Below are 17,953 nucleotides of genomic sequence, written 5' to 3' on the forward strand. Positions count from 1 at the left end.
CCCGTATGATGGAGGGGCTCCCTTTGATGTAGCTGATATTTTACAGAAATCCTGGAGTCAGTCTGTCAGCAATCAATCAATCAATGGTATTTATTGAGCTCTTACTGTGTGCAAAGCACCATACTGAGCCCTTGGGAGGGTACAGTACCAGAGTCGGTAGATATGTTCGAGCTTATAGTCGTAAGTGAGCTACAGCATTATTTATTGTTGTATTTATTGCATTATTTATTGAGCACTTCCGGGGTCAGGCCACCCCACTTGGAATTTGGGAGTGTTCAGTCAACGTAGAAGACACACTTCCTGCTGTCAAGGAGCTGACTTTCCAGTGGGGTAGACAGGCAGATGCAGTTTTCTGCACAAAATGGGATGACGAGGAACATCTTTGGTACAATGGGGAAGTAGAAAATTAAGCACCCCTTATTTTTCATGGGTCAGGCTTGGGCTGGGAAGAGCGCTATCTTGGGGGAAGTCTGAAAACCTAATCTGGGCAGAAAACTAGTTGTCCTGGCCCAAGGAAGCCTTCTGTTTCCCCCAGGCTTCTTTGCCAACTGTTCTCCCTCAGAAGGTGACCGTACCACGCATTTTAGATAGACCTTCGGGAAACAGGGACTGTTCTCCTAACAGTGTGTGTCCATCTGGATAGGCAGCCATATCAGAAAAAGCGGTTGGACAAGTATTCTAATAAGAGCTTCCTGAGCATGAGGGAACCCACAAGGAAGGGGTAAGCGGCAGGTACACAGAGAAATATTAAAAATGATAAAAATGGCACAACAACATAGAAGAGCTTCAACAAATGATGGCAAAAGGATCCGTTTACAGGCTTCTCATTACTCGGGCAGAGTCCAAGTCGCAGAGTTCAGAAGGCTGAGTACCCAGACTGAGCCCCCTCCTTCCTCTCCCCCTCCTCCCCCTCCCCACAGCACCTGTATATATGTATATATGTTTGTACATATTTATAACTCTATTTTTGTATTTTACTTGTACATATTTTTTCTATTTATTTTATTTTGTTAATATCTTTTGTTTTGTTGTCTGTCTCCCCCGTCTAGACTGTCATCCTGCTGTTGGGTAAGGACCGTCTCTATATGTTGCCAACTTGTACTTCCCAAGCTCTTAGTACAGTGCTCTGCACACAGTAAGCACTCAATAAATACGATTGAATGAATGAATGAATGAAAGGTGCGGCTGCTGCCCTGATGTCTCTGTCAATCAGTGGTATTTATTGAGCGCTTATTACGGTGCAGAGCACCCTAGTAAGCACTTGGGAGAGTATAATACAACAGAATTAGCAGGTACCTTCCCTGCCCATAATGAGATTACAGCACTCCAGGGGAGGCTTTTCTGCAGCTGAGCAATGTCCATCTGATAACTGAGGGAGTCCAGGCAGTGAAGGTTGCCTTGGGGGAGTTTTCTGATCAGAGGTCTCCATGTCCTTGAAGAGTGGCACTGTGTAGGCTGACTGCAGTTGCTGTAACCTGTCGTTACTGGGTGTTAATCCATAGCCAGTGGTATTTATTGAGTGCTTCAGTGTGTGCAGAGCACTGAACTAAGAGCTTGGGGTGAGTACAGTACCAGAGATTGGGTTGACACGTTCCCTGCCCACAAGGGGCTTCCAGTCTAGAGGGAGGGACAGACACGAAAATAAATTATGGGTACATTTGATAAGTGCCGTGGGTCCGAGGTGGGGGTGAATATTATTAAGTGCTTCAAGGGTACAGATCCAAGTGCAGAGGTGATGCAGAAGGGAGAGGAAGTCGGCTAAAAGAGCTTAATCAGGGAAGGCCTCTTGAAGGAGATGTGATCGTAATAAGGTTCTGAATGTAGGGAGAGTGGTGGTGTGTTGCATAAGAAATGGGGAGGGAGCTCCAGGCCAGAGGCAGGACATGGTTAAGGAGTTGACAGCGAGATAGACAAGATCGAGTTACAGGGAGTAAGTTGGTGTTAAAAGAGAGAAGTGTACTGACGGATAGAGCAGGAAATCCAGGAGGTAAGGTAGGAGGGGGTGAGCCAATTGAATGCCCTAAAGCGGATGGTAAGGGGCTTCCGTTTAATGCAAAGTGAAATGGGCCACCACTAGAAGTGCCTGATGAGTGGGGAGATATGAACTGAGCATTGTCTTTTAGAAAAAACGATCCAGGCAGCAGAGTGAAGTGGGGGCTGGATTGGGGAAAGACAGGAAGTAGAGAGGTCAGCAAGGAAACCGATGCAGGAGTCAAGGAGTATTATCCATTTCTGGCATCGGGAGTGGCAAGAAGCTCTTCTCCTGAGTAGAATCTGTCATCTCTCCAACACACATTCACGCTGGTGGCTGGACTGACAACAGTCTTCCAGATGAATGGATTCAGTGTGAAGCAGGAGAGACTAAGATGATGGTGACCTTCCCTCTTTTTCTACCCAAGGTTGTCTGAGATGACTTTCCCTATGGTTTCGGTGGGGCTTAGTGCCCTTTCCCGCCCAGAGACCACCTTGGAAGCAGAGGCCATCCCAGGCGCTCCCTCTCTGGGAGAACTCCTGTGGTCTCCCTCCTTCCTGTTGAGGTTTGTGTCATCATGGGTGCTGCACCCCTGAGAAGCTCGTTATTCCCTTACGTTTTGCTTTGGCTTTGGGAGTCCCCTGCTTGACGGGGAGGTTTCCATCCTGCCAAGCGACACCTCCGGCCTTCTCCTAAACGTTTCTCTACACTCTAGCCCATTTAGCTTCTGCCCCTGAAACCATCCTGTCCACTCCAGCCTGCCCTCTACCACTTAGATCCGTCCCTGTGTCCCTGCGGCTGGTTATATAAAGGGTTTATGTGAAGCCTTCCTCCACTAAAAGCCTCTGAGCTCCTGTCACTGCCAGTCACGCCATCCACTCCAGTAGAATCTTAGTGCTTATGTAAAACACCGTGATCCTGAAGTTGGTGAGGTAACGGGATGGTATTTTATAGAATTCTGTCTTCTCCCTTTGAAGCGGTAGCTCCTCGCTTCTCTTACTTCCTTTAACTCCTCAGAGACTCCTCCAGAGGCTTCAGGCCCCAGAATTGGCACAAAGAAATTGATTAGAAGGTTAGGGGATATCAGCTGTGGTGCTCTGTGTGGAATTCCGGCCTAGATTTTATTTTGAATTGGGTGCAGCTCCGTCAGCCTATAAGTCAGTATTTTCCCCGTCAGCAGCATATTTGCGCATGGGAAGTTGGGTGGTCGAGTGGAAAGAGCACGGGCTTAGGAGTCAGAGGACCTGGGCTCTAATTCCAGCTTCACCACTTTCCTGCCGTGTGACTTTGGGCGGGTCATTTCACTGTGCCTCAGTTCCCTCATCTGCAAAATGGGGATTCAGTACCTGTTCTCCCTCCTACTTAGTCTGTTAGCTCCGTGTGGGAACTGATTATTTTCTGTCTAACCCAGCTTTCATTCATTCATTCAATCGTATTTATTGAGCGCTTACTGTGTGCATAAAGCACTGCACTAGTTGCTTGGGAAGTACAAATTGGCAACATATAGAGACGGTCCCTAACCAACAGTGGGCTCACAGTCTAGAAGTGGTGGGGGGGGGGGGGGGGGGGCAGACAACAAAACAGAACAAGTAGACAAGTGTCAATACCATCAGAATAAATAGAATTATAGCCATATACACATCATTTAAAAATAGAGTAATAAATATGTATAACTATACACAAGTGCTCTGGGGAGGGGAAGGGGGTAGGTCAGAGGGAGGGAGGGGGGCGATGGGGTGGGGAGGAGAAGAGGAAAAGGGGGGCTTAGTCTGGGAAGGCCTCCTGGAGAAGGTGAGCTCTCAGGGCTTTGAAGGGAGGAAGAGAGCTAGTTTGGCGGATGTGTGGAGGGAGGGCATTCCAGGCCAAGGGTAGGACATGGGCCAGGGGTCGATGGCGGGACAGGCAAGAACGAGGCCCAGTGAGGAGGTTAGCGGCAAAGGAGCGGAGTGTGCAGGCTGGGCTGGAGAAGGAGAGAAGGGAGGTGAGGCAGAAGGGGGCGAGGTGATGGAGAGCTCTGAAGCAGAGTGTGAGGAGTTTTTGCTTGATTCAAAGCTTTTAGTACGGTGTTTGGCATATAGTAAGCGCTGAAGAAATACCACAATTATGATTGTTGTAAGAGGTGTGGGCAACTTGCCACGCTAACTCCCTTTAGGGGGACTTCTGTTCTTCATCTCCCTTCCCTCTGTCCTTTTCTTTAGCCCTTGCCAGCCCCACTCAACAGTGATAGACTTTGCCGTTGGCATTTAGTGGGGATTGGATTTCTTGTCATGTACCAACCGTGCAGGAGCTACTGAATTAGAGGCAGAAATAGTTTCAGTGTGGAGTATTAGTTTTACATTTAATTAAAACAGTGCACCAGACAATGTTGTAGAAATCTGGTATTCAGAAATGCCACCACAGTATCTCAAATTGGAAAGGTGGAATCATTGAAATGCCGCTTGCTTTTCCATTGCTGAGAGATTGGGGCCAACAAGCAAATTGCCTGTTTATTAGGTAGCATTGGCATACTTATTGCCTGGCTTTGATACTTTTTCTCGCTTGTATTGCAGCAGAAACTAAACTCATGACCAATGACATTTTTGTAGCATTTCAAATATATAAGAAGGCCTAACCACGAGACATTTCTGATTTAGGCTTGGTAGATGCAGGGATGGAAGCTCACTGTGGGTAGGGAACGTGTCTTCCAACTCTTGTACTCTTCCAAGTGCTTAGTACAGTGCTCTGCACACAGTAAGTGCTCAGTAAATGCCACTGATTGATCAACAAGGCAGGCTTTGAAATGATCTTCACCTGGGATCCACAAGAGTTTTGTTTGTAATGATTGGAGAGTTCTGCTTAAATGTGTGAACTAGACAGTCACTGGAGGTGACTTTCAGTGATTCATTATATTTGAGCTCCACATTTAGAGCTCTGCTGAAAGGAAAACTATGCACTATGTTGTTAGTATCTTGAAAATGCCTGGAATCTGCTGAAAATTTTAAGAGTGCCCTACATTGGAGAAGGCAGTGTGGCTTAGTTTAAAGGACCTAGGAGTCAGGAGACCTGGGTTCTAGCCCCATTTCTGCCACTGGCTTGCTGGGTGACCTTGAGTAAGTCACTTAAGCTCTCTGGGTTTGTGACCTCATCTATAAAATGGGGAAGAGAGGGATTGTGAGTCTTGAGGCAAACAGGAACTGTGTCCAATCTGATAACACTGAATCTAGCCCAGTGCTTAGTATATTTTAAGTGCTTCATAAATGCCATCGTTGTTGTTGCACAGTAAATAATTTATAGGTTGATAGATTTGCGATGGCCCTGTTTTCTCATTCCCTGACCTTTCATGTCTCCCTCCGCCCTCCCCACACATCCTTTGCTGTGCCTGGCCTTGTTCTTCTTCCCTCTACTTGATAATAAGCTGATGCATTTGCTCCATACAAAGCCTTGTATCTGTTTTCAAGACTGTCCCTTAGTAGCCTAAATCTTGGAGAAGTTTTTATTTGCTTGAGAAGAGTCATCCCTCCCTGGATTACTGCCTCCCAATGGTCTAGGGCTTTAACCCACTATGAGGGAATTCCACAAAGTCTTTTGTTCATCCTTCCTTTCTCACATAAGTCCTCTAGACTGCCTTTCATTGCCCCATCTTCCATTTTATATTCCACAGCAACAATACTACAGCACCCACTCTGCAGACCTCCCCGCCCGAGCTGGGAGACTGGTCTGGGTAGGATGGGGGAGGAGAGGTGGGAAGAAAAGATGATGGAGGAGGAGGATGGCAATGGAAAGAGCCTTGGATTTTTTTTGAGGCCCCATTTTGTGAGTAGTCCCCTCCTTCTCCACCTCCTTCAGATTATCTCCACCTCTGAGCCTTGTCCTCCATTACTGCTAGCAGAGTAGAACATTCTAGACTGTGAGCCCGTTGTTGGGTAGGTACCGTCTCTATATGTTGCCGACTTGTACTTCCCAAGTGCTTAGTACAGTGCTCTGCACGCAGTAGGCTCTCAAGAAATATGATTGAAGTAATTGAATGAATGAATGTAAGCTTGTTGTGGGCAGGGAACATCTGCTGTGTGACCTGGGGCAAGTCATTTAACTTCTCTGTGCCTTTTATCTGTGCACCCCATGTAGGATAAAGGACTGTGTCCAAACTGTTTAACTTGTATCTACCCTAGTGCTTAGTACAGTGTCTGGCACATAGTAAGGGCCTAACGAATGCCATAAAAAAGTGTCTACCAACTGTGTTGTGCCGTACTCTCCCAAATACTTAATACAGGCTCTGCACACAGTAACTGCTCAATAAATACCACTGATGCTGATGAAACTTCATGGCCTGCTGTTGTCAGACTGCCATTCACTCAAAAGCCACGTCGGCCTTTGTGATTCTGTCTTCTACTTCTTTGTGCATAACTGATTCGTCTAGGCAGCAGAGAGCAGTGAGAAAGTTCAGCATTACCGATGAACGACCTTACTTTGGGTAGGAAACGGCCGGCACGTCACCTCGGTTTTCTTCAGGCTCACCGTCAGTCCACAGTACCGGGCCAAATCTCAGATCTGAGAAGTGATTCATAATAATCTGTTTGGATGTGGGGCTCTGGGTCTCAGTCTTGGGGGCTGTTATCCAAGACAGACATTCGTCGTATTTATTGAGCGCTTACTGTGTGCAGAGCACTGTACTAAGCACTTGTATGTCATCTTCCACAACGATACTGCACCGGGAAAGCCTGCAGAGAAATATACCGTGCTGCTTTGTGAACTGCCCCTGTTGAGAAGTAGAAATTCCTGGGAATCTAAGTGGGCCTTGCAAGAGTTCTTTCATGTATATCAAACTTAAAAAGAAAGAAGGTGGCATCGAAGTTGCTATAGTTTTTCCTACAGGCTCCCATCGTTGGGAATCCTTTTGTTCTGGAGAAGAAGGGTAGACAAGCACTATTAATTAGCTAGCCAGTTAGAGGGGCGGGAAACCTTTTGAAGACCTGAAATGGAGAGATCGGAAAAAAGATGAAAAGACCATGATTGGAGCATAAGAGTGTCAGGGGGAAAGAGCAAATGACGAAATTGAGACTGAAAGAAGAGAAGGTATGCAATTGCATGTGGAAAGAACTTGTTGTAAGGAAACACTAGTCTCTAATGGATTAAAATCCCTTTGAGAGGAATACTGTCTAGAAGATGAAAACTATACTGTTGGTTCTCTTTGATTCTTATGTTGTAAAAAGATTTATTCACATTGTTCAGGCCTAGGGTAAATCTTTCCTTTATCCGGACTCCTTTTTGTAAATTTTTGAGTTCCCAAATATAAGTGCAACTCTCCATTGTGAGGAGTCTGAGGAACTTTTGGTCAGTGTTTTGCAGCCTCCTGGGTTAGAGAGAATGATTCTCCCTCACCAGAAAAATGGGAAGCAGCTTTAACTTCATTTCCCCCCTAACACAGACTTGCCTGCTAAATTCCCAAACTCAGTTAACCTTTATTGGTTGCTCTTCATATTCTTTCTGCCCTGTACTACAGGCTTAACCACTCCCCTCGGTTGCTTTTAAACTTTAAAGTCTCTTTTTCTGAGTCTTTAACCATTTTTTCATGGATCGTATGCCTCAAATGGAATTATTGTGCGGAGGGAATATACTGTAAGATCATGAGCAGTGTCCATTACTGGTCAGATCATTGATCCATCCAGGCCAGCTTTTGATCTGTGACAGTGGAGCAGAATACTGGACCCCTTCTTTGACATCCATCCTGATGTTTAGGAATGGACCATCAAACTGCAGTAATGTTTTCTTCCAAATTCCTCCTTCCTCTAGCATCCCAGTATGAACTATTTTGTTTCTCGATTGATTGAGACCTCTCTTGAACTTGATGACCTTTTGCGTATTGCGTGGTGTGTGTTGATATTTCAGTTCAGCTCAGTTTCGGCCACATCTCCTAGTTCCCCTAGTTTATGAACAATCTAGTCTGACCGTATCATCTTCCTTGGATGCCCTCTGAACCGCATGTTTTCGCTCACTTCATCTTTAGTTCAATCAACTTTATTTATTGAGCACTTTGTGCAAAGGAGTGTAGTAAGCGCTTGGGGGAGTACAAATTCAGAGTTAGTAGACATGTTCCCTGCCCACAACAAGCTTACAATCACCTCCCTCCCAAGGTTGCATTAGCCTGGAGTCAATTTTGCACTTTTTCCACATTTGCCATCTTTCCCATTTTTCTGAAGAAGTTTGTCCCAAGTTTCCCCAAAGACTTTGTCAACAGACACTGAAATGAGAAACAAAGCCAACAGATTTCTCAGGACTAAGAAGGAAGACTCTGAACAGATTGAGGCTTAATCAGACTGAATTTTTATTTGTTTCTGTATAGTTTAAGTACATGAGAATAGTTTGTTAAACTTTCCTGAACAGGATAGAAGCATTTTTCCCATAGGAAGGATTTCCGGATGTGTTCGTCATTTTGTGGAAGCCTACAAATGACTCAGTTTCGATGAACAAAAGGGAATGATCATTACTTTTGTGGGTAAAATGTTGCAGAGATAAAGATTTGCGTCAATGGATTTGTGAAGAAGCTGTAAAGAATTTCGAGTATGACTTGCTTTCACAATTTAGGATGCAGTTCTATTTATCACAATATCTGCTTTTTTCATTTTGCTCTCCCTAGGAAATATGCCATTTGTCAGCCTGAATCTATGAGATTACTTTGACACTGACTAGCTTTGTCTGCCCTTGCTTATAATTACTCAGCACCTATCTGCCAATTGTTGATCAACATTAAATGCAGAACCGGGCACCATTTTGAGAAGCTGAAGTTGTGCCAAATTTTAATTTTCACACTTTTATGAGCTGCTCCTATTGCAACATTTCTGTTCCCTTTTAAAGAATGTGATAAGCCACTTTGTAGATGTTATGCTCAACTGAGCACTGGCCTCACTCCTCATTCCAGCCTCGAGGGAGAATTTCCCTTCCAAGTTCTTTGGTTCTCTGATTCCAGTAGAGCACTTATAGTCAAGCTCCAAATCCATCAGCAAAACTACTCAGCGTTTCATTTTTATTTTTTCGCATCTTGCCTTTTGGTCTACTCCTTTTCTTAAAGACTGGCTAAGATTCTCTTTGGCCACCAGGACCACCATTTTGGACTGCTGTACTTCTAAAAGAAGATAAAGATGTGAACGTGTCACTTCTCCCTTTTAAGTTTCCTAAGCTTTTAGCACAGTGCATTGCATCAATGGACACTTGATAAATAATACTACTACTACTTCTCTTTTCATTGTTCTTCATTATTTTTACCTGGTTTGGGGAGAGGGAATTGAGGAAGGTGCATGAAAGGGAAATTTGTAGGGGTGCATAATGGAGTCTGGCATTCATACCAAAGAAAGGAACAGTGTTTTTCTTTTTTATTGTATAAGCAATCAGGAATCACCCTCAATAATGACTGGTGGCTCCCAATTGTCCAAATGAAAAATGCCATGGACTATCCTAGGTCTTGAGAGATCTTTCATTTTTTAGAATTCTGAGCATGTCATCATCAATCGTATTTATTGAGCGCTTACTATATGCAGAGCACTGTACTAAGCACTTAACATATGAAATAGCAATGCCTGGTTTCCTAAAATCTTGGGCTGTAGACATTGCTGACTTTTAAAGCAGGTGAAAGTTTGTTTTGTTAAAACATCCATAAAATATATTTTATTTTAGTCATTGTTACTTGAATCCGATACTCTCGATACCCAGCGTTTTCAAGTTTTCGATAGCTTTACTTTGATGTCACAGTGTAGTTCAGTTACAGTACTTAGGTCCCATCATGCTAATTAACTACAAGTAAGCTGAGCTAGGTGCACAGCGAACAGTTGATGAAAAGCACCCAGAGGAAGACAGCATGAAAAGTAGCTTCAAATCCAGCATGAAGGATTATGCTCAGGTACCCACGGTAGAACTGGAAAAGCCCTATGAATTGAATTCCACGAGAGAGTCAACTTCGTTCCTGTGCGTGGGTAGGTCAGAACTTCGTATACGCTTGTCGTGGCGGGTGATAGAATATTTCTTTCCGTCAGTCATCTCCGGAGTCTGCGTTTTCCCCTCTGGGTTGTTTTCATGCTGTGTTCCTACCACCCAGTTTACCTGTTTGCATTTACCAGAGACTGAGGGAAGAATTGATGGTAAATCTTTTAGACCAGCGAAAAGTTTTCAGCCAGCAGTTTGTTTTCCAAAATCTCAAATGAGGCAGTCTGTACCATAGCTTTTCCTAAGAGACCGTGAACCAGTTGCGACAGAATTGCCTGCCTGATTTGGCCTCCATTTTGTAGGTTAAATGAGAAGTTTATTGTGTATATTATCATCTTATTTATTCTTGTAATTCTTGTGGAATTATATAATTACCTTTCTCCCAGTTTATGTCCCAGAACAATTCTCATTTGTACAGGTTCGGCCTCTGCGTGTTTTTAAGTATTTCTGTTCCCTCTCAAGAACTGTTCAATTCTTAGGAATCTGATTCTTCCTTTTCTGTCTGGGGTTTTAAAGCAGGCATCCAACTGCTATCCATCTCATAAAACGCCACAATAGGACCTTGACAAGTATGGTGCAAACTTATGGTTTCAAACCGTTCGTCTGGGTTCTGGAGTAGCCTCGAGAGGAATCTAGTGTAGATATTAGCATAGCTCCCTTGTTGAACTACCAAAGTGCTGCAGCGTTCAGGGGAATGGAATTGTATTTTTAGATAGGTCAGTTGGGAAAGCCGGAATTTTGCAAGTCATTCTCGGGGGTGTTTTCTGTTACATTTATGGTTTCCAGAAAAGGGGCAGAGCTAGCGCAGTAGCTGGCCCAAGAATCTATATACCAATACCATCATCTGAAGAGGATGTAATTCACCCTAATTGGGAAAATGCTGTAATATCATCGGGCCCGTGGGATGGCAACTTCTCTAGATTTAGCCACCTAATCAAAGGAAATGCTCATTTCCAGCACAATTTTTTTCCTTTTCATTCTTTCCCTTTCCTGTCATCTGTTATTGTGAACTGTGTTGTGCTCTTCCTTGGGAGGTAGGCTCAAGACAAGACTAGGTAGCGATCCAGATAGCGGCCTGAACCTTCAGAAACTGTAGATTTGTGCCCCATCCAAGCAAGAACCGTTTGTATCTGACTTAATTTTTAATGCAGCTCCAAGCCCCAATTAGTTTAGCTTTCCTTAGATGCATAGCTATCAGAGTACACTTCCAGGAAAATGTGGGAAATCATGTGACAGAAAGAGGCATCTCTTAGCTTCAGAAAGTCTTTGGCTTTCTGACTTTCACCTGCTGGTTTCCTGCTTGTGGGGAATGGGGATCTCACTAAGTTCCAGTGAAATCATGGCAGTTTCCTATCCACAGCAGGTAGTTAGGGAGCACGTTTCCTTCTGGATAAGTCTCTGTGAAAATCTTCCCATCTTTGCAGAATTGTTGGGTCAAGAAGGTCTTTCTAAACACTGTCACTAGGAAATGCTGCTGCTGGATCCCAGTTCCTCATATTTTCATCCATAGTGTGATCTGGGATCTGGCACTATCTCTTTGAGAACATTGCACCAAGGTTCAGTGGCCAGAGCTTGGGCCTAAGAGTCAGGGCACCAAGGTTCTAGTCTGTTTTGCCTCCAGCCGGCTATGTAATCTTGGGCAAAAGCACTGTGCTAAGCGTTTGGAAGAGTGCACTAGAGTTAGGAGACATGCTCTCATCCCTCAAAGAGTATTTAATCCAGTGGGGGAGAGTTGGTTAATGTGGAAAGATCCTGGGCTTGGGAGTCAGAGGTCGTGGGTTCTAATTTTGGCTCTGCTGCGTGTCAGCTGTGTGACTTTGGGCAAGTCACTTAACTTCTCGGTGCCTCAGTTACCTCATCTGTAAAATGGGGATTAAGACTGTGAGCCCCACGTGAGACAATGTGATCACCTTGTAACCTCCCCAGCACTTAGAACAGTGCTTTGCGCATAGTAAGTGCTTAGTAATTGTCATTATTATTATTATTATTAACTGAGGCACAGACAAGTTAAGTGATTTGCCCAAAGTCACACAGCTGACAACTAGCAGAGCTGGGATTTGAACCCATGACCACTGACTCCAAAGCCCTTGCTCTTTCCACTGAGCCACACTGCTTCTCGCAGCGATGAACCTTACACAGAATCACAATGATTAACCTTAATTCAGGGATATCTGGGCTAGAGTCCCATGGCCCAGCTGTGGCCCACTGTCTATTTGAATGCTGCTGCCAAATTGAATGTGTAGTGGCCTGGGCTCTTGTTGAGGGACATCGATTTGGCCACTGGAATGCCAGCCTCTACGGGCTTGCTTGCGGGGATGGAGTGGGAGTAGGAGCAACAGGACCATTGGGAATACCACATTGGTGGGCAGCGCCAATCCACCCCCATGCTGTACATCCTCAGAAGCCAGCATTCATGGCAGCTTGCTATGGACACAGGGCTGTTCAATCTGGCCCTGGAGGGAAGACTTTTAGACACTTCCAATGAAGTCATCTCTTAGTATTAATTGTTTGTATGCGGCACCTTACCCTATATAATTGGCTATATAATATGTATAGTTGTGAGGTTTTATTCTTATGTACAAGTGTGTAATGGATAGAGCAGGAAATTGAGAATTAGCTCCGGGTTTTCATCCCGGCTCTGCCATTTGCCTGCTGCAGGACTTTGGGCTGCCGTGACTGGCTCTCAGTCCCCTCATCAATAAAATGGGGATAAAATGCCTGTTGTCTCTCTCTCTTAGAATGTGTGCCCCATATGGGACAGGGATTCTGTCCGATCAGATTATCTTGCAACCCCTCGGCTCTCAGCACGGTGCTAAACACATACTAGGTGCTTAATAAATGCTATTTTTAAAAGTGCTTAATTTTAGAAACTATTATGAAAAACCAGGGAAGGCTTCATGGAAGAAGAGTGCTTTGTGATATTGGGACAAAGTACTGGAGAAAGAAAAATAGTAAAGAAAGGGCAGAGGAAGATTACTCCCCAGCCGGGGAAGTTGTGAATAAAGGATCAAAGTTGGGAGGGGGCATTTAAAAAGAATCTATATTTGATTATTTAAATTAAAATATTTCCAAGCAACTTAATATCTACAGCTTCTCATGCTTTGTCGTTTGCAGGAGTGTGCTGCTGTTGTGCTGCCTTACGTCCTCGCTACAAACGATTGGTGGACAATATATTTCCTGAAGATCCAAAAGTAAGTGGGACTTAATTGTTCCTTAAGATGCCCCCAAGCATCTGTATGTGGGGTCTCCATTCATTTGCTTTTGTTTTCTTTCAAAAGTCAATTATCAGTCTTGTCAGCTCATCGGAGATAGGTCTCTTTCTGGGAGCCAGAGGCAAACCCAGCCAGGCAGCGCATGGGGGTGGCAGCGGTAGATTGATTCTAGAAGTGGGTTGTGGCATAGTCAAATCTGGGTCTCTCAACTGTAAAGGCAACCGTCCCAAGGCATCTGGATTTTCTCCTTGGATGTTAATGTCCCACCTGTTTAATCGGATTCGTGAGGCACCTTAGGGGCGAGAATCACATCAGCACCACGGAGGGAAACGAAAGGGCATTAACTAGATCCGTGGTCACAGGTTGGAGCCCACAGGAACTAAAGACAGTGCTCCGTCCCTTGGCCTGCCAGCATTCTGTGTAAGCCAGCTTTCTGTTTGTTTGTTCATTTATTTGTTTTAAATGGAATGGCTCTGATGTCATTACCACCACTGGCTCCCTACCTCACATTTTAGTATAAGTCAGACAGGCGACAGAATCTTCTCACGAGGACTACAGGCTTTTTAGGTCCCACTGTTTGACCGCGGTAACTCTATGTTGGAAATGGCTAGGCTTCACTCCGTTAATTTCAATGGAAAATAGATTGGCAGGTGCACTTTGGTCCTGCGTGTTTTAACAATGCAGTTTTCTCCGGGCTCTTGTCTTGGGGCAGTTAAGTATTATGCAATTCCAGAGTGGGATGTGTGTAGCCATTACTTTATGTTCATTTGAACTAGTCCTCTATATAATTCAAAGTACTTAAATGTTAAAGAATGTAGGAGAGAACTATAAAAAGCATATAATTGCAGGAAGCCATCTGTCCTCAGTTGGAAAGAGTTATTTGTGAAGAGAAAGTTCCAAACTTTAGAGAAGCTAACTCTCCAAGTGGCGTGATGGAGTGGAGTTTTTAGGGTCATGGAGCACAAGACAAATATAACGAAGATGAAAATATACTGTGTTTCCCATGCTGGCAAAAAGGGTTGGTGTGCAGTATCAGTAACTAAATCCTCATTTTTCTTCAGGCATTTTCTGTCTCTGGTCAATCTGATATTTATTGAGCACTTACTCTGTGCAGAGCACTGTACTAAAGGCTTGGAAGAGAGTCCAATATATCAGTTGGTAGTTTCGATCCCTGCCACAAGGAGCTTACATGTTTATATTTTAGTAAAGACTGACGCTCCATTCCCAATTTCTTAAGTTTCGTGGAGAAGGGATTTTCTTTTCTGTTTTTCACTGGTTTCAGTTTTTGTAGCTTTGGCACACCTCCTAAATATACTCCCTTGACCTGTTGAAGTAGAGGTCACCAGGCTGGGTTATGGGTACCATTAAAATACTTAGGATTCAGAAGTCTGTGGAAGGTTGAACTTATGACAGGAAAAGCCCTGTGGTCTGAGTGGTTTTAGGAAAGTGAAACTAGCCAACTGTCGATAAACGTATTGGTGGACGGATCTGGCCCACTGAGAGTGTGGCCAACAGAGGCTAGGTGAGGCAAGCAAAGGCAGAGGAATCTAGGTTTTCCAGGTGCCGGGCTGCCCTGTGGTTGGCTGTGTGACCCCATCTCTCCCCACATTCTCTCCCCCCTCACCCCCACACCGTGTTGAAACACCGTCCTGACACCCAATTGAACAAAACGTGACCTTCCATCCCTGCCCCATCTTGAGTACTGCAGTTAGGAGTTAGGAACCTTCTGGGTTCCAGCTTTGGAATCTCTTGGAATGATGACCTGGCATGTCCCTTACAGTATATCTTTGTAGGATTAAGCGGTGGTCTACTCTTCCGCCTGGATTTTTTGCAGGTGTATTGATGGGAATGAATGAGTCACTGTCTAGAGTCTTTCTTTTGGAGAAGAAAATGGCAGTACAAACGGTAACCCCCCAGGAGCCCTTAGAAAATAATTACAAACCCGCTGGAGGAGCACCACCATGAAAATAAGTGTCAGTGGCCCCGAAGGAGGTTTCCCCTTACCGTTCGTTAGTCCCGAGGGAGGCTTCCTCTTAGCGTTCGTTAGTTGTCTAGTGTCACTTGGCTCTGCCCTGAAGGGGAGAGGCCATTTTTGTGAGATTCATTGTGCAGCCCTACTTTGTGTCCTGCTCAGCCCCACACTGACTCTGGGTGGCCTGGCCTTGAGGCCCTGCTGGGGCCCAAACAAAACAGTAATCAGACCTACTTACGATTTCCCTTCCCTCCTTTTAGTACCGGGAAGGTGGCCCAGAAGGGGGCTAGACTCTCTGTCTTCGCTGCTGCTTCCCTCCGGTCTACAGGATTGGGAAAGGCTGAAGACGATGCAACTCCACAGAGTGGGGTGGAAGCACTGTCTTAGACCTCTCAAGGGGAGCGTAAATGGCGGATGAGTCACTCTGCCTGGGCCCAGGAGTTACTCACATTAGCTCGTCGTTCTCTCGAGTAGTTGAGACGGAATATTAGTTGTGTTTACTTGAAGACATCGCCTTGGTTTTCAAGGTCTAGATGTTTCCACTTTTCCTCAGGATCAACAGATCACTCTAGGCTCCCAGATCAAGGAAGAGAAATGATTCTTCTGTTCGGATTTACCCCAGTTCGGATTTGGAGTCTGTGATTAGTAATCATTGTATGCCAGACATTTTATGTGGCATGGAGGAGCAAACAGTCAGTGCAGAGGCAACCCCAATCCCCATCGAGGAGCTTAAAAGTCCAGAAGGGGAGTCAAGGGGACACAAATTGCCAAATATTTGAATGAGCAGGACCATGAACACAAATGATCAATTACTATAGTAATAAGAAGAATCGTGGTGTTCGTTAAGCGCTTACTATGTGCCACGCGCTGTATTAAGCGCTGCATCAGAGCCAAGTTGATCAGGTCAGACACATTCCCCATCCCACATGGAAATCACAATCTAAAGTAGAAGGGAGACCTAAGGAATTAAATGCATGAGTAAATTGCTAGCCAATAAATCTGTGGTTGTACATATGAGTCGATGAGTATTGGATGGGTGATTAGTCGATCAGTTGTATTTATTGAGCACTTACTGTGTGCAGAGCACTGTACTAAGCACTTGGGAGAGTGCTTAGTAAACACAGTGAGTGAGCCCACAGTGAGTTTACAGCCTAGATGAGGAGAGGTGTTTAGGTGACAAGGTGAGGGCAGTAAGGGATGGAGAGGAGGGGATAAAATTAAGAAATACCTATTGGGAGGACTTTGAAAACGGGACGGGACGGGGTTTGCTGGATTTTGCAGGGTATGGAAAGAATTAGGCCAAAGACGGGGGAATTCATGAGCCAGGTTCAGTAAGAAGGTTTGCATGGGAAGAGTGAATAGTGTCAGCTGGGATGTAGCCAGAGAAGTATGGATAGGTGACAGAGAATGCTGTTGGAATGCCTTAGTTAGGCATTTTGTTTTCTGGGTGGCCACTGAAGAGTTTGCAAAGGTGAGTGATATGTCTTGAATGTACTCTAACAAGGTGATACATTTAGCTGCCTGTACCTAAGATAGATTGGAGAGGGCAGACAGGCTTGGAACAGAGGAAACAATACCACGGATTACAGTAATCCAGCCAGGAAGCGATGAGGACTTTGATCACTTAGTGGTATTAAGGATGGAGAAAGCGGGATGGAGCTGTGAAATATTGTAGAAGAAAGATTGGACTCATGAGGTTAGGCATCATTTCTACTAACTCTATTGCAATGTACTCTTCCCAAAATTTTAGTACAGTGCTCTGCACACAGTATGTGCTTGATACATATCATTGATTGATCAATCAGTCGGATTTATTGAGCACTTACTGTGTGCAGAGCACTGTACTAAACACTTGGGAGAGTACAATATAAGAACTGGTAGACACATTTTCTGCCCATAAGAATTTAGAGGGGGAGACAGATTGGTTGATTGGCTGACGGAAGGTCTGGAGCTTCAGGAACGGGGAAGATGGGGTGTCGACAATAATGGGAAAGAAAAGAAGAGGAGACAGTGTTGGAATCTTTTTAAAATGCAGCTGTTTACCTGTCTTTCTTAGGATGGTCTTGTTAAGGCTGATATGGAGAAGCTGACATTCTATGCCGTGTCTGCGCCGGAAAAATTGGATCGAATTGGCTCCTACCTGGCAGACAGACTGAGCAGAGATGTTGTGAGGCACCGCTCTGGGTAAGGACCGCCGTTGTCACAGGCATGTGTTTGCTTCACGTCCCACAAAGGAGTCACAGTCTTAATCCCCATTTTCCAGACCGGGGAACTAAGGCCCAGAGAATTTCATTCATTCAATCATATTTATTGAATGCATACTACTGTGTGCAAAGCACTGTACTGAGTTCTTGGGAGGGAACAAGAACAGACACATTCCCTCCCCAGGATGAGCTCACAGTCTTGAGCTCACAGCTTAAGTCTGAAGTGATTTGCCCAAGGTCACCCACAGCAGACAAGTGGTGGAGCCGGGACTAGAACCCAGGTCCTTTTGATTCCCAGGCCCTGCTCCAGCCGCTAGGAAGTAAAGCCCAGAATTTGCTGTAGATGGGGAAGTTTGGAAAGTCTTAGGAGAGTATAAACCTCAGCCAAATGAGCATGTCCCCTGCAGTTTAGTTTCTCTTGGAAGTAGTTCACCATGGCTTCAAGGCATTCAACTCTATAATGTTATTCATTTTTGTACTCTCCCAAGCACTTACTACAGTGCTGTGCACATGGAAAAGCGCTTAATAAATACCATTGATGGACTGATTTTCTTTAAGAGATAAAGGATGGGCAGCTGTCACATAACTGAGACAGGACTGGAACTTATAGACACCGAGCCAATGACACTGAGTGCGCCAC

General features: G+C 44.8%; 1 protein-coding gene across 2 annotated transcripts in view; it reads left to right on the top strand.

Moving 5' to 3' along the window:
* The window catches only part of EFR3A (EFR3 homolog A), a 71,456-nt gene that overhangs the window by 15,601 nt on the left and 37,902 nt on the right, over nucleotides 1-17,953 (top strand). For both annotated transcript variants that reach the window (XM_038760698.1, XM_038760697.1), the window contains exons 2-3: nucleotides 13,040-13,116; nucleotides 17,166-17,293. In XM_038760698.1, coding sequence (XP_038616626.1) covers nucleotides 17,187-17,293 — 107 coding nt within the window. In that variant the 5' untranslated portion in view covers nucleotides 13,040-13,116; nucleotides 17,166-17,186. The remainder of the gene's footprint in view (nucleotides 1-13,039; nucleotides 13,117-17,165; nucleotides 17,294-17,953) is intronic.

Source organism: Tachyglossus aculeatus, chromosome 18, assembly GCF_015852505.1.
Source record: "Tachyglossus aculeatus isolate mTacAcu1 chromosome 18, mTacAcu1.pri, whole genome shotgun sequence".
Classification (NCBI taxonomy): domain Eukaryota; kingdom Metazoa; phylum Chordata; class Mammalia; order Monotremata; family Tachyglossidae; genus Tachyglossus; species Tachyglossus aculeatus.